The sequence below is a fragment of the Corvus moneduloides genome, chromosome Z (assembly GCF_009650955.1).
Source record: "Corvus moneduloides isolate bCorMon1 chromosome Z, bCorMon1.pri, whole genome shotgun sequence".
Taxonomy (NCBI): Eukaryota; Metazoa; Chordata; class Aves; order Passeriformes; family Corvidae; genus Corvus; species Corvus moneduloides.
In genome coordinates, this window is record NC_045511.1 from 25,648,714 (window position 1) to 25,671,744 (window position 23,031).

The 23,031-nt window shown below is 42.6% G+C and overlaps 1 protein-coding gene across 1 annotated transcript in view; it reads left to right on the top strand.

Annotated features, from left to right (window-relative positions):
* The window catches only part of GRIN3A (glutamate ionotropic receptor NMDA type subunit 3A), a 76,247-nt gene that overhangs the window by 13,993 nt on the left and 39,223 nt on the right, over positions 1 to 23,031 (top strand). Inside the window, exons 2-3 of the mRNA XM_032096734.1 lie at positions 12,654 to 13,258; positions 19,029 to 20,076. Of these exons, the coding sequence (XP_031952625.1) occupies positions 12,654 to 13,258; positions 19,029 to 20,076 (1,653 nt within the window). The remainder of the gene's footprint in view (positions 1 to 12,653; positions 13,259 to 19,028; positions 20,077 to 23,031) is intronic.

Here is a 23,031-nt window from a genome sequence, read left to right on the forward strand (position 1 = left end):
GAAATGTCAGATTTCAGATCTGTCACAGGCAGATCCTAAAGCTCTTAATAAATTAACTAAATACCCAGCGTGCTTGAGTAATTGGTGCTCTGCAGTGAGTGCAGTGGCTTTTCAGCTGTCACAGAGTTTTGCAAACCCTACATAATTCTAAGGAGGAGATACATTTATTTTTAAGGGAGATTATAAGATATTATTTTATAATAGGAGGATATGGAGGCAGTGGAAATTTAAAGGAATTGCAACAGAGAAGATATAACCAGTATCAGAACTAAATTTTGTAGGCCTTTCTCATAACTTCCATGCTGCAAAGCATTCTTCCCATCGGTAACATCCAGGCTAATAAATTGTTGCTGTTACTTTCATTATTTTCTCATAAACAAGGCCAACCCCTGTTAACCTGCCACGACAGTTTTTTTCCCTTTCCCCCTCAAGTAACATAAGGTATCAGTACACATAAGTTTTTACATAAATAGGTAGGATGAAGGACTTTGTTTACAAAGAAGTTAAAATTGGTATTTAATTATGTGTCAACAGTTTGTCCACCTGCTTCTCACTATTTTTTTTCTACAAGTGTGTTGAACTTCCCTACCAGTTCTTGCCTGGTAAGAGCAGTATGCTGGGTTATTTCTGGATGGACACATTGCTTAAAGCCTCAGTTAGCACTGCTCCACTGAATCTAAACATGATTCAAAGGAGGGATTAATATGTATGGTTCATATTTCATTGTGATTTACAAATTTTGTGTGATCATTCTCGGTCTAAGTGACCACAATAGGTGCAGAGTTAAACAAAACTGGTAGCAGTAGTCGGTGCAAGTATTTGTGTGTAGTAAGGAGGTGAAGCTGTTATGTATTTTCTGTCAGGCATTTAGATGAGCCCAGAAGATTTAGTCACAGGTAGGAGCTGTAAATGCTCACTTCATGATCTTGCACATTATAAATCCAAGAGTGAGACAGGGATGGATGATGATTTTTGATACATTCTCCTAAACCTCCCCATAACACTGTCTGTAAACCATTTTCTGCCCTCTGAGGTACCTACTACAGCAAGGTCTCATTTCATGGCTGTATCCAGGACTCTTGGAATACAGTGGAACGTTAGTAACTTGCTTATCCCCTTTAAACTAATGAGGAAATCACAGTACCAAAATGCCCATAGATGTGGGGTCCTGATGAGGAGATTTTCAGTGGAATGTCAGAAGGACACACCAGTGCACCAGAGCAGTGCAATGGTGCAAATGCCCAAATTACTTAACAGCACATAAAACAAATGGCTGTTATGTCCCATAATTTTTGTATATTGAGGCAGTCTAGCACAGCAAAGTGGAGATTTGAGCCTTAGATTCTGCTTCAGGCAAAGCCTTGTTTATTCTCCAAGATGTATTACTTAACCCCCCCTTTTTTTTTAATTCCATTTTTCCTCTCCTATCCCTGCCTGTGTAAAAGGCTGTGAAGTATTTATCTTGCTGTAAGCCTTAAGATGGGTGAGGAGCCTGGTGGTGATGTGTCCCCCTGGGGCACTGAGGAGGGGGCTATCCCCATTTTACGGCAGGGTTTGCTCGCTGAGATGAGGCAGAGATCTCAAACTGGATTGCTCAGCTTCTATATTCAACAGCCAGCCAGTGCCCCCTCTTCCTCCTCCTCCTCCTTCTCCTCCTCCTCCTCTCCCTGTGAGCCTGGTAACAGGCTCTGTGCAGTCACACACTTTTGTGGGTCGTTGCTATAACGCTTTATTGGAAACTCAAATGCTTCTGCCTTTGGGGGCGGGGGGTGGGAGCCTCCTGATTACAGGATCTTGCCTGATTTTGTGGTTTGCATGCTCAGAAAAAGCAACTTCCAAACACGGCCAAGAAGCTTCTACACGGTGCCTCGTCTTCCAGGTTTTTGTTTGTTAGTAACAATGTTTTAAGTCAGTTTTGGTAATAAAAAGTGGGGAGCAGTGGTTAAAGCATTTTCAAAAGTTTAGATTCCTGTCTTGTTTTGAAAGGTAGTAAATCTGCAGCTGAGGACCTAACAAACATCACACCTCCCAGTTTATTTGGGTTTGCCTCCTGCTGAGGAAAGGAGCATCACTGCCTGATTGGTGAAAGCTGCCCAGCGAGCTGAGGATACCCATGCAGGATGAGACCCTCTGGCCCTGGCCAGCTCTGTGGGCAGCAAGAGGCATTTCAGGTCCACTCAGGACAGCGCATTCCAGTGGCCCTTCCCCTTTGTCATCTCACTGCATCCCATCACATGCAGACTGTATTTGTTTTTAAAAGAGAAGTTTGGCTTTCTCCCCCCCTGCCCCCTACCTCATCCCATGCCCTGAGAGCCAATTTTAACTCTTCTTTCTAATTTCCCATCTTTCTAATTAAGTCTTTGGTGTATTAAATAAGAAACCTCAAGTGAAGCTGTTTAAATCCTAATCCTGATTTTAAGCCAAGCCACGTACACCCAAGAATTCACCTTAGAGCCATGTTTTTAATGCCTAGCCTCAGAAAGATGAACTACCAACTTAATCTACCCTGGCCTCATTTAATAGAGTTAAGAGATCAGGCTTTGCAAGCTTAATTCTCAGCTTTCTTTCATACAAAAAAATCAATATAGAACAAAATGCCCTTGTAGCTAAAATTAATCCTGTGAAACATGCCTGGAGCAAGGCCCAGCAGAAGAGGATGCGATGATGAGCTGGTGCTGGCTTTCTGAGGAATGGGACATGGGTCAGCATTAATTTCCCCTGCTGTGTATTTCCATATACAGCTATAATTTTCGGGATGCTCCATGGATCTCTGCATGGGTGTTTCTGTGACAGGCAGAAAAAGAAGGAAACTGTAGAGGAGAAGAAGAAGAAAACTTCTTCTTGGGGGCATAGCTGCTGAAGGTATGGGGAATGCAAATGCTCGGGAAGGGCTGAAAGCACTTTCAAGCCATGCTGTAATTGCACTGGAGAGTGAAGACAGTGCTCCATCAGATTTTATTCCTTGCTGCAGGTGTTAATGGTGAATATAATCTAACTGGATTAAATGCCGTGTGCATACACCACGTACATCTCAGAAAGGGCAAGAGCTGCTTTTGTAAAAGTGGGACCAGACTCCTTTTACCAACATAGCATGAATCAGTCTTCTCCATACCCTCTCTCCTTTTATTCTATATTTCCTTCCAGAATTAATTTCTGCTTGAACAAGAAGAAATTACTGTTTTGCTCATGCCAGAAACGTCATACAGAAAGAGTACTCACAGCCTGTCGTGCCTCTGAAAAAGCAGCGTTTTCCAGCAATATGCTGCAGCATGTCTGTCTTACTGATGGGAAGGTGGAAGCTGCTGTATCAGGGCAAAGATGGGAGTGCTGTTTCAAGAGCCCTTTATGCTGAGGAGCCTGGCAGGGGTGACGTGCCAGGGAGCCCAGTGTGGAGTAATGCTTAGCAATGTGCATCATAATTACAGCCCTGGTTGCCAAATTCTCTGTCAGCTCTTGTGCTGTGTTAGCAGCAGTCCTCAAGAGCAAGGCATCGGAGCAAATATTGCCCTCAGTTAATGGGAGCTATAGAAACCCTTTCTATGTGCAAAGCCAGGAATTCATTGTTAGCCTAATCGAGGTCCTAGCGGTGTTAGCAGAGTACTATTGTTGGTCCCAATGGTGCAGGGAAATTATGCAAGTGCAACAGCTCATTCTCAGTAACAACACAGTTCAAAATGTCATACTCAGGGTCCCTGTATCTCTGGGATCATCCTCTGGCTTCCCAGATCTTCTTTAGAGAGACAGAGCACATGTGTCTATGTGTTTTTGGGGGCTAGGGGTTGTGACTGGCAACTCATCTGTGTTCCAGGATTTCTAAAGGCAGGAGCACTGTGTTGAGGGTGGGAGTTTCTCCCACTTTTGGTCTCTTCTGTATGTTGATGCTGTCTGCGTGCGTGTCTGCCTACTCTATTTGCTTGCCCATTCCTCATTTGTTTGCAGTTGTACCTTATGTCCACATTCGTGATATGTAGTACATTCTACACACTGGATAGTTGTTCTTTGCTTTGTGTAAATCCTGTTTTACTCAGCTCTCAAGGTTGTAATCTCCTAGTGACCAGTAGCTGACTGAGTGGTGAGTGGTGATTTTTAGCCCTGGCACCTCGTGGTGCCGTTCTATGCTGGCAGTGTTAAGGTTTTTGCTGTTACCTTGTGATGCTACTTCTGGATATTTTCAGTATAACCCTGTCTGGGCTTTTTTTCATCAGCCTTCAAACTCTTATTTCTTGATAATCACACTCATATTTTATTCCTGGTCACAGATATATCTTTGATCTGGGGTTGTTAGTAATCACTCCAAAAGACTAATGACAGTTCTTCTATTAGCAGACACACACACAGAGTGCCCTTGTTGTTGCTTAAATAGCTTTCTTCGAGTTAAACCAGCACCACTGGTGTGTTACCAGAATTTCTTTTCAACAACAGTCTTCTTCTATCACACCTCAGATGTGAGGAGCAAGGAGACAAATTTCAGCAACCCCAAAGTTCTTGAACTGTCTGCTCCAATGTGCTGCTGTTTTGGCTCTGCTGCTGTCAAAAGTTGAATTGCTTGAACCAAAGACTGGGTCTTTGCCCCTCCCCTGTGCATTGCATGAATAACATATGTGGGAAAACTCAACGCTGCCTGTGTCAGAACTGTTCTGAAATGGGTCCCTTCGGACTGATAGTCAGGATGTGCAAAGCACCAGTGTTTGTGATGTGCTTCTCTGCAGAAAAGCACTCAGACACCCATAGACAGTCTGCTGAAGGCCTTGATACTTGAAGCACAGTAGAGTGCTGTTTCTTCTCAAGAGGAGGATTAAATCCTGCTAAACACCATTTTCCAGCTATCCAGGCCTATAGTGGCAATCAGAAAAACCCCAAAATATGCTCCTAGGGGAACAGCCACGGTGTTTTGTGTTCTTTACAGGTGTGGGAAGAGTTGCAGTGGGGCAGCTGCAGCAGCTCACACACCCAACAGCCTGGTCAAGGCCAGCCCTAAGGAAACGTGTTTGCCTGGGAGGTGGCATTACAAAGAAGATCTGGGGTAGAGCTATCCATGGTCTCCTTCCTCCTTCTGGCAGGTCCTTGCCCATTTCACTTGTCCACTCTGACATCCACACACAGCATCTCCTGGCAGCTTCTGATCAAATGTTTGCAAGGGCTTTTTGGACACTGATGACCATCCTGTGGCACTGGGGAGTGAGCACCACAGACATGGACCCAGCCACCACTCTCTCCCATCCGAATTGTATTGCCATTTGAATGGTATGTCATGGAGAATTAGCACAGCTCCCCCTGGTCTACTTGCATAAGTGACTGTGTGCCTTTTTTTAAACTATAAAGGCAAATTCTAGGGAAGGAAAACTGTTCTCTCTCTTCAATCTGTATGAAATGTTCTTCAGCAAACTTTAAATGTTGGATATTTTTTTTCTTGCTGGAGCAAAGAACACCTTGAAGTTTTTGAAGTAATATTACTTAGGATAATTTATAAGTGGCTATTAAGATAAATAATGGGTCCTACTTTCCAAGAGCAGCTGAAAGTTCATATTTTACATTGCCTCTTTGACCTTGTAGAGAGCTGTACATATTCAGATTAGTTTGGAGTATTTCTGTGTAGCATTAAAGAAAGCGACCTCGAGTCATGTCTGTCTGGTCTAATAAAAGAAATAATTTTCCAGACAAACTAAGTCAAGATTTAAATTAAGCTAACTCCTGTGGTATAGTGGTTTTTTAAATCAACAGTCAGTGCATTTTTAGGATTTGCATGTAAGCATTGCCTGGATGGATGCCAGGCTTCTTTTGCTGCAGGAACCCAGGATAGCTCTGGCTAGTCTAAGATAGCTTTTCTCTCTGAGCTTTTAAACCCTCTGCAAAAAAACCAGTCGTTAGTGTGGGGACCAACCCTGTTTCAAATTAGGGTCTTGGTCAAACAAGGGTGTATAAGGAAACAGATGGACAAGACGAGGAAAAGAGGAATTCATGACATCATCTTACTGGTTTTTGGTTCAAAGCAGGTCTGGGATTTCCTTCCCCAGAGAACCAGAAGTCTGCACAGCAGAAGCAGCGTTGGGCTGAGGGCAGAGCAGGTTTTTTGCTGCAGCTGGAGCACACCTCCCCTCTGGAGCAGCCAGAGGGCTGGGCAGGGACTGGGGTGTGGTGCAGTGGGGGCACTTCGGCCGCTGATCAGGAACCGGGGCAGGACTTCCCACAGCCTCTCAGCTGCCAGCACAAACTCTTTCTTGAAGTATTGCCATTTCAGCAGAGGCAGCAGACATTTAAAAAATAAAACAGCATTTTGTAGCACCTTTTCTTGTAGCATGAAGTGAGGAGGCAATAGGTGTGCCCACAGACTTTAAGGAACTGGGTTTTAGGCCTGAATTTTCTAATTTCAACTGTGGAAAAAACAGTCTTCCCAGTTTTTGAATCTGTGGCATCAGCTTGCTCACAGCTGCTGTTGAGCTCTGTCTGTAGAGCTGTGAGTCCCCACAGTGGCACTGCAAGCCAGGAGGGTTTTTTCCTTCAGTGGAACTTTCTCTAGTGTAATTGCATAATCTGTTTTCTCTTTTGTGTTTCTTATCAAAAATGTATATACTTGTATATATATAAACACTGCCTTTGCTCCCAAGAGTCAGAGGGGAATAATTTCTGTGTGTTGTTTACTTTTACAGAGTTAGCAAAGCAACACTCACGTCTATGCTTTTAACTCTGCTAATGAACCTATTATAATGTCAAATAAAATGTCACCGTGACTATGCCTAATTAGCATTACAAATTCAGTTGAAGAGATAAATGACCAGATCCTTCAGGGTGCAAGTCCAGACGCTTGTGCTCACAAGATTTACAAGGATGGGTCTGCAGATGGATGAAATGGAGGCCTGGAAAATGCTGCATTAATGAAATGCAAACCGTGTTTCAGCTGTTAAATGAACATGCTCTCTCAGGTGTCTCAGGCAATGGGAAAAACCTGTAAAAACTGCTCTGGCTGGGATAGAAAAAGCAAATCAGTTGTCACAGTCTCTGCTGATTGGCAGGAGAAGAGGCACATCAGACCGTGTAAAGCTTAATATTCCATGAATGGCTTGGTCCAGAGCCCACTGAAAGTCAGTGGAAAGAGTGTCAGCATCAGATCCAGAGGCACTTAGTCAGAAATTAAGAATTCAATGCCTGTTCTTTCTCAAGCAAACACTGAAGTCGGGCGGTCACGGCTGGTTTATAAAACAGGAGCTAGTGACATCCAATAAAAAATTAAGCACTTGTGGACATAGAAGATGTTCAAGCTAGTGACACTGTGTAAACACATTACTAAAAATAGGTAACAATTAACATTATTCAAATAAGGTTAAATTGTCTGTTTGTGTAGTTTGAAGAAAAACTGGTGCAGGTCATATTGTCTTCAATGGCAGCTTAAAGTCAAACTTAAAGAAATATAGGCTGAATTTCCATATGAGCTTTAATTGTCATTTTAACTGACATAGTCAAATTGTACTAATTTCAAAGTGAGTTTAAGAAGGAGTTTGCCCAAGAACTTTAATAAGGGTGGAGCAGAGTTCAATACACAGATGAAATCTCATAAATCTCTCTGTTCCATGGTTACTATTATGCACATCTAAATTCTCATTTTGGTTGTCAGAAACCTTCCCTATGAAATGACACTGTCTTGGTTACTACTGAATTACTACCGAATTATTTAATAAATAATTTGTAGAAGTTCCTCATTAAAAAGCAGTAATTGTTGACTTTAAAGAAAGATCAATAAAAAATATGTAAAAGCAGTAAGAACACTGTAATATCAAAGGCTGTCTACTGAAAAGTGGCTTCTGTGTATTGTTTTTCAACTGCAACCTACATCCAAATGGCAAATAAACCTTTCAAAATATAATTAGGAAGGCATTAAATCCAAACATCTGCAAACAAGCATTCCCTTCCCTCAGTCCCAGTACAAAGGGAACATTGATTACTCTTCCTCCTCAGCACCTACAGGGGTGTTCTCATGGTGTGCAGAGAATTAGCTGAAACCGAAGCAGAAGTAATTCCTGGTGAGTAAATTTTATGTATGCTATTGTATGAGAAAAATTCTGAAGACAGGTTTGCAGCCCCAATGTTCCTAATAGAGAAAAGAGACTATGTTTGCTACTTTTTCAGGGCTGAATGTTCGTCTTTCAAGCACCTTAGCAGGGGATTTAGCAGCTAATGCATCACAGTGATGATATGTGCTCATGTCAGTGCATCTGTGGGCTCCTGAAGGTGATGGCTGAAGCACAGATGGTCTCACACCGAGGAGCACTTTTACACACAGGCTCAGTCCAAGCCGGGTTATCCCAAATGAAGCCTCTGTTCAGGGAGGAGCAGTGTCTCGGCACAAGAATAGACTGTTGGACCACACTGACACATCCAGGTGTGCTGCACATAAGACAGAGATCACAGTGCTGGAGCTCCTGAGGATTAATCTTGTGGGTGTGGTTCTGTAGGAGAGTGCAGCCCTGAGAACTCCCAGTCAGATGGAAACTGCCTTCACCTGCATTGCTGAGTAAAATTATGTCCACTTTTCTGGCCCTGAGGCAGAGTTTCACCTTCTCTGCCCTGTGTGTTCTTGGTGCTACGCTTGCTCTGGGCCCAGGGTAATGCCCAGTGATCCTTGGGTGTGGATATTCATCAGTTCATAGTGTTTTAATACAGGAGGAACGGTGCTGTAGAGGAGCAGAAGCAGTCTTGCATTTGTGGAACTGCACATGTGCACTGGGTTTGGCAGGAGGGCATGGAGGTCTTCAAAGATCTAAACCTGCTGGGTGAGGTGGAGAGCCAGTGCTCACAGTCTCATCCCTACTGGGATACTCCTACTCCTCAAATGTGCTGGGACCCTAACAGCCAGTGCAGGGTATGAGAGAACTTATTGTCAGGTGCCAAAACTGGTCCCAGGACAAACTAAGCAGTACAAATGCTCCAGTTTGGTTTTTTGTTTCCTGGGCTGTTTTATTCAACAGTATGGACACAGCTGTTACTGCAAATGTCTGTCACTATCTGGTTGTTTTTCTGCATCCAGTAGATCCCTGAGCCTATCCCATAATAGCCATAGTGCTATGCTTGGGATGTTTTCCTTCTGAAATACTGAAGGTGCTTGCTCCTCCTTGCACAGGTATGGTCAGGTTCTGTGCTGTCCTTTGTATGTTCCGTGTATACTGAACAACTCATTTATTCTCACTCACATTAACACTCAAATTAACTAAAGCTTGCAGAGTTTTTCTGATGGGAGGTGGATTATAGTGTAAGAAATATTTGTACTTCTCCTTAATCTCGGACAAAGAGGATGAGGCAAATCCTTTCTACTCCCGTCTATTTGCAGTGAGAGAGAAACTGGAGTTAATTTACCTGATTATCTCATAACCTCAGGAAAAAAGTTCATTGTGATTCAGTTTGCAGGGACTAGTTTATTCAAACCAGCTTCCCAAACCCACTATGCACAGTGCTTTATTCCCCTCCTGAACTAATAATGCTTTTTAATTAGTAGGCAATGTTTTCTGGCCCAGAACTCAGAGATTCTGTACAGGTTAGCTCCTTGTGCACTGAGTAACTTGTCCTTTATCAAAGAGTCATCCCTCTTGTGTTTTGCTGGCAGTACACTGTAGTGGTTTGGTCCAAAATACTCATTACTGTTTATCTGCTGTGAGATAAGAATTAGGAGAAATGCAAAACAGGCACCAAACTTGAAAGAATATAAAGAAGTTTATTAACAGACCTAAAAGAAGGAAAAAAAAATTATACCACCTTCAGAACTCTCCTCCTCCCCCCACCTTCCTCCCTTCTCCCACTGACAATGTGAAAAGACAACCCTTAAGATGTTCAGTCTGTTTACCACTTCCATAATAACCTTGTTCAGTCCATTTAGAAAGAGAAGTCTCTTCTTGCTCATGCTATGAAAACATTACCACAACGAGACAGCCACCCACTTCCAAATATTGTTCAGTCCATTTAGGAAGAGGAGTCTCTCTGCCTGCGTGTGAGTCCTTTCCCCCGACTTGCAGCTTTTCCCGCAACTGCTTTCGAGGGTCCACTCTTGAAGGTTTTTGGGGTACAATTTTAAGGTTGAGCCGTTCAGAAACAAAAACAGAGGCCTTTCTCCTTCCCTGGGAGCAAAGGGTCTTCATCATCTTCATCTTTAGGACTATCTCTGGGAGCATCTCTAGGGACTGAGGTTTTCTCCCTTCCCATTTGGAGCAAAAGTCCTCATCTGATTCATCTCTAGGGACTGAGGTTTTCTCCTTTCCCGTTTGGAGCAAAAGTCCTCATCTGGTTCATCTCTCCCTGTCCAAACTCCTCATGAAATTACAGCTGCGTCAGCATCTGCCTATCTCAGCGCAGGTGCTTTTGCTCACGAGTTGAACACTCCACCCCCCATATCTTCATGAAATTACAACAGGATACTCTGATATATCATAGCTTCACAACAGAATTTCAGCTTTAAGCATCTCCTCTCTCTCTTCCCTCAGGTTTTCAGCTCTTCACAGCAATAAAAAGGGTTAATCTCACCTCGGCCTTGCAGCTTTGCAGCTGGAATGTTGAATTTTTCTTATCGCAGTGGAGAGGGGGGAGAGCCGAGCCGCTCCGGCTGCCCACGGCAAGGCAGTGGGGGGGGGTTCCACGGCTGGAACAGGTCCATGGCTTCAGGATGTCCATGGCCTGGCCTGGCCTGGCCCGAGCAGGGCCTGGCCGGGCCCACTGGCCCCCACTCGGGGCCCGCAGCCACCTGTCCCAGCGCCGGAAACGAGAGAGAGCTCGGAGGAGGAGTTTGCCTATTCTTAAATGTGGATCACAGAGGTGATCACAACTTTAAGTGGCTTAGAGAATTGTCCATATTCAAACTGGCCAGCTGATAGGTTCTATCAGTTCCCAGAGGAAACTGTAAGCACCCCTTAGCAAGGACGTCCCTTCCGGGACTATGCTTGCTAACCTATGACAACACGATGTGCACTGATTGTGGACAGTGATCCGTTTAATGAGATTGTTCTTGTGTCTGGGTAAAAAAAAAAAAAGGGCCACAGGTACCAAACCCAAGAGATAACAAAAAGAACTGAGAACATCTTTAATTACAGTATTCTTGTTATCAAGCTCTGAATTTAAACTATCTAGAAAACAGATGATGAGTTGATGTAACTGCAAGTTAACACAATGGGGGCTTGCTGCTTATAAATGGTGCATAGCTCTTCAGGGTTAGGGATTGTTTTTTTGTAATTTCACCCCTTACATCTGTGTTGGAGAGCCCAGGGTTTTATTTAGTAAAACTAGTGTAAATTGACCAATTAGCATATTATTTCGAATTCAGAATGACATTTCTAAGATCCATACAAACTGGAGTCTATTATTAGCAGTAAAGTACTTTTTAAACCAAAATGACATTTTCTATCGACTTTGAAAAGGTTTGGTCCCTCACATAATACACATTTACTACTGAGGATGTAAGAGAAGGATGAACAGACCTAAAGTGTTTAGTAATGTAATGGACAGAAAGATAAAATCCAGGTACCTGTGTAGGGTAAGATACAGTTTCTGACATAAAGTCACAATGAAGCTCTCACAGACCAAAAGATGCAACGGAACAGGCATGAAATTTTTTGGACAGTGTCCTGGCTGGAATCGAATGCTGTTGCAAAGTGATATAACTTCTTTAGGAAAACTACAATGAAGACTTCAAGTTCTCAATTAATATCAAAAGTTGGAGTAGTATGTAATATGCTAGCTGAAAGCCTAGTAGAAACATTTTTGTAGGCAGACAATTATTTAACAGCAAAATTCCAGAAATTGCCTGGATTCTTTAATTTCTTTCCTTCCTTGTTAAAACTGTAAATAAAAATTTATTTTTAGGACCAGGGAAAGGAGAGGAACGAGAGTAAGAAAAAGAATGTGCAAATAATAAGAATTACTCACCTTAAGAGAACAGAGGAATTAGCCTCAAATCCTTCCTCCTTTTCTGGAAAAGATAAAGCCAAGGACAGTGGTGTTGGGAAACATAATGGGTTAAGTTCTGTAATAACATCAATGACATGGAAAAAATGAGTATGGAATGCTTATTTATCAAATATTTTCCAGCTCAGAAATCACAGTCTGCGTATCTTAGCGTCCTGTGCATTCAGTTACTTGTCCTGTTTTGTTGGCAGTACATGATGTGCCTTGATTGTAGACTGTGATCCATTTTATAAGGTTACTCATATGTCTGTGAAAAATCCCCCAGCTACACACACACAAAAAAAGAGCTATAATAAAAAGGACTGAGGGGTTTTCTTTATATTTTATTATTGCTTACCAAAGAACTTTTCAGCATCCTTTTGTAAATGGATGAACACGAGCAGTAAGGAAATACCTTCTCAAACCCCTGTTAGGGGTGCAGGGAAATATGTACTTGAGAGTGCTTAGAAATCCAAGAGGACAAATGGGTAGGAAGAAAAACATATTCTCAGAAACAGGCTCATTAATGACTGCTGCAGTTGAGTCAAACTAGCAGAGGAAGCCCATTAATCACAGTCCATTTAAGCTGGGTGTGTATAAATTTTCCTGTAGCTCACACAGTTCTATTGATTGGCAGGTGGTTACTTTGAACTAAAGGAATGTATAAAAATTAATCAGAGCCATTAGCTTGTGTCCAGTATATTTCTGAGCATTGTCTTTCATATTTTTAACCACAGAACCCTCTGCACCTGCAGATGAGTTTAGAAAACTCACTGAGTTCTGATGCTGACGTCACTTTCTCGATCCTTGCGATGAACAACTGGTACAATTTCAGCCTGATGCTATGCCAGGAGGAGTGGAACGTCACAGATTTTCTCTTCCTCACACAACAGAGCTCCAAGTTCCACCTGGGGTCCATTATAAACATCACAGCAAACCTCACTTCAACCAGTGACCTCCTGAACTACTTGCAGTTTTACCTGGAGAGCATCAAAGACACGACGTCGACCATGGTGATGTTTGGGTGTGACATGGAGAAAACGCGGAGGATTTTTGAGATAACCACGCAGTTTGGTGTGATGCCTCCAGAGCTTCACTGGATTATTGGGGATTCACAGAACGTGGAAGAGCTGAGGACAGAAGGTTTGCCCCTCGGTCTCATCGCCCACGGCAAGACAACTCAGGCGGTCTTCGAGCATTATGTGCAGGACGCTATGGAGCTGGTGGCCAGGGCTGTAGCAGCAGCCACCATGATCCAGCCTGAACTAGCTCTCATTCCAAGTACAATGAACTGCATGGACACGGATGAAAGGAATATCACTTCAGGCCAATATTTGTCAAAGTAAGTTTTACCTTTTTTTTTTTTTTTTCTTCTCCCTCAGGTGGTATTTGCTGTATTGCAAGCAAAATACTTTTCTTTCCCCTCCCACCATTCTCAGTGGGTTAGCTATCCCTCCCTCACAAACACCTTTGTTTCAGTGTTTCCTCCTGCTTCTTTACTTCTGGGCAGACAATGAAATTTTAACTTTGCCGCAGTGGGAGAGTAAGCCAGAACTCAGAGATTCTGGTAGAAGAAGACACTGTTCCACGGAAGTAGAGATCACATAGTAAACACAGGCTAGGTTACAGACTGTGCTCTGAAACTTGTATTTATATTTATTCACCTAAGGTAGGCTACTGTCAAATTCTCTTGAGATTTTGAGGTACCCGAGAGTGTACAAAACACAGAATATTTGCACTGTGAAAGCCCTTGGACAATATAAAGATGTGTAGTATCCCTTGCTAGTATGCTTCCATGGAAAAGAAAAAGATACACCTTCATCTCCTCAGAGGGCTTCTTCTGGTGAGAGCACAGAAAAGTACGAAGTGCTGTCTCTGCTGCATGTCACTATATAGAAGTTATTCCCAAAGCTGCTTGGGTGTTCATGTCTAGAAATATTATAGTTTTTAACATATGAGTGGAAAACTTGCATGGTTCTTTTTGAAAACAAGCAAAAACGTCTTGGCTAACTACGTGAATTCATCACTTAATTTACATCCAGCAACAGTAGCATGTTCTCCCCCCAGAACATCTAGTTTTCAACTTAAAGATTATGTTGGATGGAATTACGATAAAAGGTCTTGAGCCTTTTGTATTTGGCTTTTTTTGAAAAACATAATTTTTCTCAGATATGGCTGCACAGTAATATATTAATGGCACTGCTCAAAACAAACATTTGAGACCCCAACATTTCCTTAGTCCACTCATCCATTCAGAGTCAAAAACTCTCTGTTTCCAGGGAGTGAAACAAGGCTTGGGAAGTAAACACTGGACCAACTCTCAGTACCCCCAGTGACTTGCGATGTTCATTTGCCTCATTATTCTGGATATTTAAACTAGATCATACCTGAAAAATAAAACTCAGTGGGAGGCTTCTTAAAGTAACAAGAGGACAGCAGCTTTATAATAGGCTTTTTGAGGTTTGAAGAACGGATAAAGAAAAAAGAAAACAAAAAAATGTATTCACTTAAATGTATTCATGAAAAATAATTCATCATCGTTGCTCTCTACAGAGAACCATTAGCTTTTGTTGTATTTTGGGAGACAATATGCAACATCTGTGGAATTTCTTTCCCCTTCATATTGGTAAAGATGTTGTGGAAATGAAAGAAAGGATCGTGTGCTTAGCCTTTTTTTTCCTCTATACATTTGCTTGTGAACACTATTAAAGAGAAAATAACAGGTTAGAGAAACCCTTGTCCTGAATCAGTGCAGCTGTTTTTGCAGTGTATGAACGAGACAGATACCTGACGGCCAGAACTGATGTATTTGCGTCAGCAGCATAACTATTAACTCTGAGTGGTGCCATCAATTTCTCAGGTGTGACACACTGATGAGTGGCTTCACTGTGACCAGCCTGGCCCATCTCACCAGGTCTTCTAGGCTTTTTTAGCCTCCAAAGTTGAAACTTTTGTCTGGTGCATGTTTACTAATGAGTGCGTTTTTGTGTCTGAATGGGCCCATCTGTCTTGGTGTGAAGCCTTGGAGCTGCTGTGGGTGGGGATGGGGAAGGGGATGGAGAAGGGGATGATGGAGAAGGAGCAGTGCACAGACCTCCACTTTCCCCTCTCTGCAAAGCCCGGATAAACAACAGCCCCACTTGCTGGCACGGCTGGAGCTTCTGCTGCCAGCACTGATCTCATACCTTGGCTGTGCAGACATTTAAGTGCACCCAGGAGCAGAATAATGAGCCAGTGCGTGGCAGAGCATGCTTGTATCTGTGTGGATATGGCTATAGATGTACAACCCCCTGAGGATTATACTGTTGTAAGTCACTGTCCATCATTCCTCCTGCAATGAGATTGATTCCCTCATCTATTCTTGCCTGCTCACGGGAACATCCTTGTTGATGGAACAAGGCATTAAAATTTCAAAGCCTCATCTTGTCTTATGGCTTTAATTAGTCTTACAGCTTTAGCTCAGCTTCTTGGGTAATTTCATCAGCCTGCTACTTCATAGATACATAAAATCACAGAATGGTTTGGGTTGGAAGGGACCTCAAACAAGATCTCATTCCACGTCCTGCCATGGGCAGAGACACCTTCCACTATCTCAGGTTGCTCCCAGCCCTGTCCAACCTGGCCTTCTACACTTCCAGGGATAGGGCAACCACAGCTTCTCTGGGCAACCTGTGCCAGGGCCTCACCACCCTCACAGGGGACAATTTATTCCCAGTATTCCCTCTAACCCTGCCCTCTGGCAGTTTGAAGCCATTTCCTCTTGTCCTGTCAGTAAGAAGTCCCTCTCCAGCTCTGTTGGAGTCCCTTTAGGTACTACAAGGCTACCACAAAGTCTCCCCAGAACCTTCTCTTTTTCCTTGCCAATTCTAGTTCTTGCCTCCAGTAAGCTTCCCAAAAAGAGAGGTGGAATGATCTAACCATCAAACGTGAGAGAAAATAAAATAATTTCATTAAATTATTCTTAAATATACTACAAAGATGCCACTACTGGAGTGCGATAGTACTGCTAAAGATCTAAGGAGCAGTTCTTGCAACAAAGCACATGAGAAATAAATAAAGCTGAAATGAGCAAATGACACACTTTGGACTCATTGTTCAAACTGAAGTGACTCTGATAAAGCTTTGATGCAGTTATCACAGACTGTCAGTGTGAAATCAGCTCCCATTTATTGATGCAGCATCAAGAAAATTCATTCAGCTGTCAGACTTGAGGATCTGGCCCTTCACCTTCTGCAATTTGCGCAGGCTGTCTTTCCGTACAGATCTGTCAATAGCCCCTCTGAATCGGCACTGCTCAGATACTGCCAGTGTGTCTGCACAATTACAAGTGCAATACCCAGCACTTGTAATTCCTGAAGATTCACACTGGAGATTCCTAACTTAAGAAGTGTAGTCACAGCCACTTATCTGTTTCCTAAAGTTACTGAGTAAAGGAGTTTTCACTTGAAGTCCCTGGCATGAGTTTCACTGGTGCTGCTCACAGCGCATGCAAATGCTCAGCAGCCGCAGCTGCTTGCGTATAAAACGAAGTGTTGTTAAAATGCTTCTCCAGCATGGTTCCAATCATTTATTTTGATTCATGTTCTGTCATTACAAAAAATACAGAATATGCAAATCAGCTGCAAAGGTAAGCCACTAACTCCATGAGGTGGTGAAGTCATACATTTAAATGCTGCTGAATCTCTCTCAGGTACCTGCTCCTAACACAACCACAGGACAGGTACAGAGGGCCTGTTCTGCCCTCCTGGGCGTGCTTATTTCTACTGTGCGAGTCAGGGAACACCATGCATTAGTTCCACCAGTCTCATTCCACCTTCAGAAAATGAATCTAATTCATTATTCCATAACTTCAGTTACTCCCAGAGCACCTGCTTTGCAGCATTTTCATGCCCAGGCCATGCTGTATTAGCAACATGGGGCCAAATTCATGAGAACTTCACAGGATTATTCCACCTGAGAACTTGTCTCCCTCAGTTTTGGCATTTTTGTGAACTGCTAACAGTCTTTTGCTGACAACTCCTAAAAAAATTTTCATGCAGGCCCATCTGCACATGTGGAATGGTTTTACTGTTGCTGTCACAGTGATGGCTTCAGCCTGTACACCCAGCAAGGCTTGTAAAGAAGTTGCACAATTTTTTACAGAGACTGAGGGAGATAAAAGTAAGAGAGAGATAAAACCCAAACAAGTTTATGGGCACATAAACCTTCCCTTAGTGCTAAAGATTGCCTACTCCCATAAACTTTGTCTTGATAGTGTTTACATACGCAAACAGGGAAGCTACACCATCAGATAGGAGGCATGGGTTAGGAGGGAAGGTGTGGGCAAACAGTGGCAGATACCGCTGCTTAGTGGAGCTGTGGTGTCCTCTAACACTGGACTAAATGGTAAAGGATTTAAAAAATGAAAAGTGCATTTATAGTTTGTATACATTTATATTTATAAACACCTATCTGCCTTCTTAGGCATGATTTCCAGACCCCGGCTAACATATGTACAGATCATCTGCTTCTGAGACTATTGTCTGTAGCATCTTTCTCCAAACTCAACCTACACAAAAGAGGCTGAAAAGAAGAACTGTGAAGCTGCCTCAGAGAAGGCTCACACACACAACCACACTCAAAACTAAAGCACGTATTTTCATAAATTTACTTTTGCAAAGGGCAAAATTTGATATGACCTTGAGACTTAAACAGTCCAGAGTTTTAACTGTTGAAACCCCATCAAAAATCATCTGAAGTCATCAAGACAAAGGGTAGACACTGGACGGAAGTGTGCATGTACATACACTTGCAATTGATTTATCCTTTTCAAATCGATTTAGGGTTATTTTTTATCCTCTGTAACTATTGACAAACAGTTAACTCTACTTAAAAGTTTATGTCTTCCTTATTGAGGCTGAAATGACAGCCTTTATACTTCTTCCAACACTTACTTTCGTCCAATTCTCAGGGATAATGTGAAGTACTACATTCTGCTACAACAGCTAAATAGTCTGTCTTCTGAATGCCTCTTACTGAAAAAAAAATGCGCATGAGTTGCCTTGCACCGTATTAGTAGCAATTTAACTTGGTTGTTTCTAATGGAACCACTGTGGTAAGGCTTTGTGCAGCCCCTGCCAAATGCAGAGCAGCTTTGCTGTTAACAGCGTGCAGTTCAGCTGGTCATGGTATTTACACTAAAAAGGATTTTGTGCTTCAAACACTTAATTCCTGCTGAGTTCCCAGCTCCTTTATCCCTGTTGTTTTTGCCTCCTTGATGATGGCTTGCCAGAAGCTGAAATTCAACATGTAGGGAGGACAATTGCTAGCGAACATTGCCTTCCAGTACAAAGGAGATACACAACTTCATTGTCAATATCTGGAATAATAAAAGCCTAGAATTCTCAATGCAAATGTGCAGTGCAAAACCGGCACACTTCATGAGATCTGCTTCAGTGGCAGAGTTGCACTTTCAAGAACATTACTTTTGCACATTTTTTTAAAAAAAACTGCTTTTTGGATGTTTATTTTTGTAAGAATTAAAACTGACTGTCCTAGAGCAACCATCTTTCACTTTCTTCCCTTGCTTTATTCTGAAGTGTCTAACAGTGATTTACCAATGCCAAATTTGCATTTTTGAATCCAGATTGGTTCACTTGAGAGTGCTTGAAAGCTGTTGACAGCACTTCAGTAGCCCCTCTTATGTAAGCTAGATCTTACTGAGATTATAGCATTTTTCTTGGAAGGACATTTCATACATAATTTCCACTCTTCCATTTTCATATATATTTTTATCTAGGAAAGTGACAGCAGATCTGGTGAGTTCAGGTTAGAACTAACCTGTGTTTCATCAGTTTGTGAGGCAAAGGTAGCTGGAAAAATTACTGTTCTTGTATTCATTTTTTCTAGTAAGTAAAAATATGTCTTTCCTGAGGAGTTTTCGTGTGCATTAGATATGTGGGGGAGCATTCCCACGTAATTTAGTTGTAAATTATGTGGCTGGTTCATTGTGCCATAGGATCTATGTGCTATTAATGGTCCAGGTCTTCAATGACTTCCCCATCTACTCTCTTCAACATAAATTCATGGTTCAGCTGCCTGCTTCTGATTACCCTACTTTCTCCCTCCAACAGGTTTTTAGCCAATACAACTTTTGATGGTCTCAGTGGCCACATTAAGGTGAAGGGCTCCTCCATTGTCAGCTCAGAAAATAACTTCTTCATCTGGAATCTGCAGCATGACCCTGTTGGCAACCCAATGTGGACGCGCCTGGGGAGCTGGCAAGAAGGGAAGATCATCATGGACTATGGGATATGGCCAGAACAGGCACAGAGACATAAAAGTCGCATGCAACACCCCACCCGGCTGCACCTGAGGGTGGTGACACTGATTGAGCATCCCTTTGTCTTCACAAGGGACGTAGATGATGAAGGTCTTTGCCCAGCAGGGCAGCTGTGCCTGGACCCGCTGACCAATGATTCAGGTGTGCTGGACAACCTGTTTGAAACCCTCCAAGGGGTCAATGACACCGTTCCCATTGAGCTGAAGAAGTGCTGCTATGGCTACTGCATTGACCTGCTGGAGAAGCTGGCTGAGGATATGAATTTTGATTTTGACTTGTACATTGTTGGGGATGGAAAATACGGTGCCTGGAAGAACGGTCACTGGACAGGGCTGGTGGGAGACCTTCTTGCTGGTACAGCTCACATGGCAGTGACATCGTTCAGCATCAACACTGCCCGAAGCCAAGTGATTGATTTCACCAGCCCTTTCTTTTCCACCAGCTTGGGGATCCTGGTGAGGACCAAAGACACTGCAGCTCCTATTGGAGCCTTTATGTGGCCACTTCACTGGACTATGTGGCTGGGGATATTTGTTGCTCTTCACATCACAGCTATATTCCTCACCTTGTATGAGTGGAAAAGTCCTTTTGGAATGACCCCTAAGGGAAGGAACAGGAACAAAGTCTTCTCTTTTTCCTCTGCCCTCAATGTCTGCTATGCGATCCTGTTTGGAAGAACAGCTGCTATCAAACCCCCAAAGTGCTGGACTGGAAGGTTTTTAATGAATCTCTGGGCTATTTTCTGCTTGTTTTGTCTGTCAACCTACACAGCCAACCTAGCTGCTGTCATGGTGGGAGAGAAGATCTATGAAGAACTTTCTGGAATACATGACCCAAAGGTAAAACGTGTCTTTTGTTATTTACTCGGCCTTTTCTTCTTTCCACTCAAAATTCACTGCTGCATAATTTATGGTTTCTAACAAAATCAGAAAGCAATCTCAGTGGAAAAAAAGTGGTTGCACTACAATTAGTTACCACCTGGTGGCATTTCAGGGGGAAAGTTCAGTGAGAGAGGCCCTTTAAACACCCACAGGAGTGTAGGGGGAAGGATTTCAAAGATTGAAGGTGAGGAAAAAGGAGAAGTATTGTGGTGTTGTCCACTGCAGAGAAGAAAAGTGGTTTCTACATGCAGATGAAGGGTTTGAGTTCAGTTCCAAGTTCCCTTTGACTGGAGTTGTTTAAATCAGTTGGATGATTCCGGTCATTCTGACATCTACTCAAACAAAACAACTGCACAGACCAAGACAAAACCTTTGATCCTCTCTAGGTAGGATTTTTCAAGCATTGGTCATAATGCTGCTGGCAAAGGTGTTTCTGGCAAAATTCCCCATGAATGCTAAATGAAACGTAGCAGAACTGAAATATTTTGGAAAATTCTGCCTTATACTTCAAAACAGTGGAATTCACTTTACAAGTAGTCAAGCATTTGATTTGCGGTGTTGTTTCTGCTAGCGAGCTGTCATGGGAGGAGATGAGCAGTGTTGTAGACAACCCATCTGCAAAGAGCTTGGACTTCCCAGAACTTCCTCCACCTGCTCTCTCCCCCTTCCCAAGGGGTCTTCAGTTGGGATTGGAGTCCAGTCCTTTTATAAGACTATTCTTAATTTACTTTCCACTATGTAGTGATCAGGAAAGCAGGGGGCAGAATGGCTTGTAGAGAGAATATAGGGCTGCAGGTGACACCAGAGCATCCTCTGCACCCAACAGTCACTCCAGGGGACACAGTGGCAACAGCAAATTTCCCTTGCTCCTATGGCACTTTCTGCAGTGAAGGTGTGATTTGTTACCCACAGTTTTGTACTCGTGACCTAACTGCTGATACAGAAACCATCCACCATGTGCTTGTCTCAAGGGGCTGAACTGATGGATTATTGTGCCACTGTAAAAAAGTAATTCTAATAACACAAGAATGGGGCATACACCTTGCTTTTTGTAAACTGTGTGAATAAATGGTACATTTGTCCCTCCAGACATCAAAGACCAAGCTCCATCTGTTACATTACTGAAACCTTGCAGTCAGACTAATGACCATTCAGTTTTGACTTTGTGAGTGCAGTGCCTGACTCACTCCCTGCAATGCTAACTAGATGGTTTCTACCAAAAATGTTTTAAACAAAGAGCAACAGTTTCTGTGGCTGACCTGAGGTGGCCTAAAATTGATTTATGGCTTAAAGCAAATTGCTTCTAATAATCTGCCATTCCCCTCCCAGCAAAAGATATCATAAATATTTCTTGAATATCTTCATCAATATAAGGCACAAAAGTCTGGGAATCAGTATATATGTTTTCTTCAAAGCATTCTGAAGAAGCAGATGAGAGCTTTCAGCTGAATTTCCCCAGTTCCAGGGATATTTGTTACATTGTTGTATGAAGGCACAATGTTGGTTTGAAAATGAGGTTCGTCCTCTACTCTTTGCACGGCCATCTCCTCATCCATCAAATCAAATTGCATCAGATTACATCCTATTTTTCAGCATTATTATTGTGACCACATGTGGAGTTTTTAAAACAGGTATTGGGAAATTCCTGCAGCTCCAAGGAAATTAAATTGTTCCAAAGCTGTGCTGTTAAAGATTCGTGCAGAACATTGAAGCATGTCAGGTGCTGCAGACACGGATCTGGGTCCTGAGCAGAAACACCAAAGACTCCTGGTTAGTAACCTCAGTGATTCCTTTAAATCACTGGGATTACTGGCCTTTCCTAGAAAAGCAGTTCCCTGTTTCATGGAATAAACCTAAGCTTCTGAGTAGTTACCAGTTCCCACTGTGGGAACAAGACAACATAGATTTTAGGGAAGAAGAAGAAGATTGCCTGCCATTACATGAGCTACAGAATAGTTCTGTGTATTTCATTCATACATTTGCCTCCAAAGTGTCAGTCTGAAAGAGTAGTTGTAATAGAAAATGCACTGGCTTAACCTTTTTTTCACACAAAGCCTGAGCTGTGTCTATTCAAAGTTCTCTCTAAGAGTTAAAGCTTAGGTTTAGGAAATGTTTGGGGCACAACAGTCGCAGAATTACAGGCACAACGTTTTTAGTTAAGTTACTTGAAGCATTTTTTATGTCGCTAAAAGATGTTATGCTTGGGTTTTTCTTCCCAAATATGTTTACCTCTTTCTTTTCAGGGGTGGAGACTCATTTCAAAAGGAAGGCAGCAGGAGGGAGAAATAACCTTTTTAATTTAAATATGCTTTAAACATTCTTCTGCTGCTCTCGGTATGCATGTGCCCTTTGTACTGTGCTTTTGAAATTTATTTAAAAAACAAAGCCCAAAATAGAGGAGCAGACTTCTCGAGGTGATGTAAGGCATATAATTTCTTCAGGCTGTCAGCCATAAATGGCAAATCCCATCTGAGGTTGTGAACAGTCAGGAAGGACAGAATTAGAGCTATCTCAGTTGGACCTTTAAATGCACTAATGATATAGAAGAGAATATAGAAATATCATCAAGCTGCTGAAAGGAGGAACAGCCAGTGAGACAGGAACCAGAGCAGAAGGCAAGCAGTGAGAGGAAGGAGAATTAATTTACTGGAGTATGTCTTGAATTTGGGAAACTTGCTATGTATTTTCTGTGTGAGAATCTTAACCAGGGTAGGTCACTAAAGCCACAGTCATGCAGTGTCCATCAAAGCTGGCTGCCCCCTTTCCTAGGTCCCATTTCAGGTGACCTTTTACAGCAGGAGGTACAACGGGAGCCAATAGGTTGTAGAGATATTGAAGCAATGTCCTGCCACCTTAAAATCTAATTCTTTTAAGAAAATTGGCAGTTTTGGGCCACAGTTGCCCCCTCCTCCC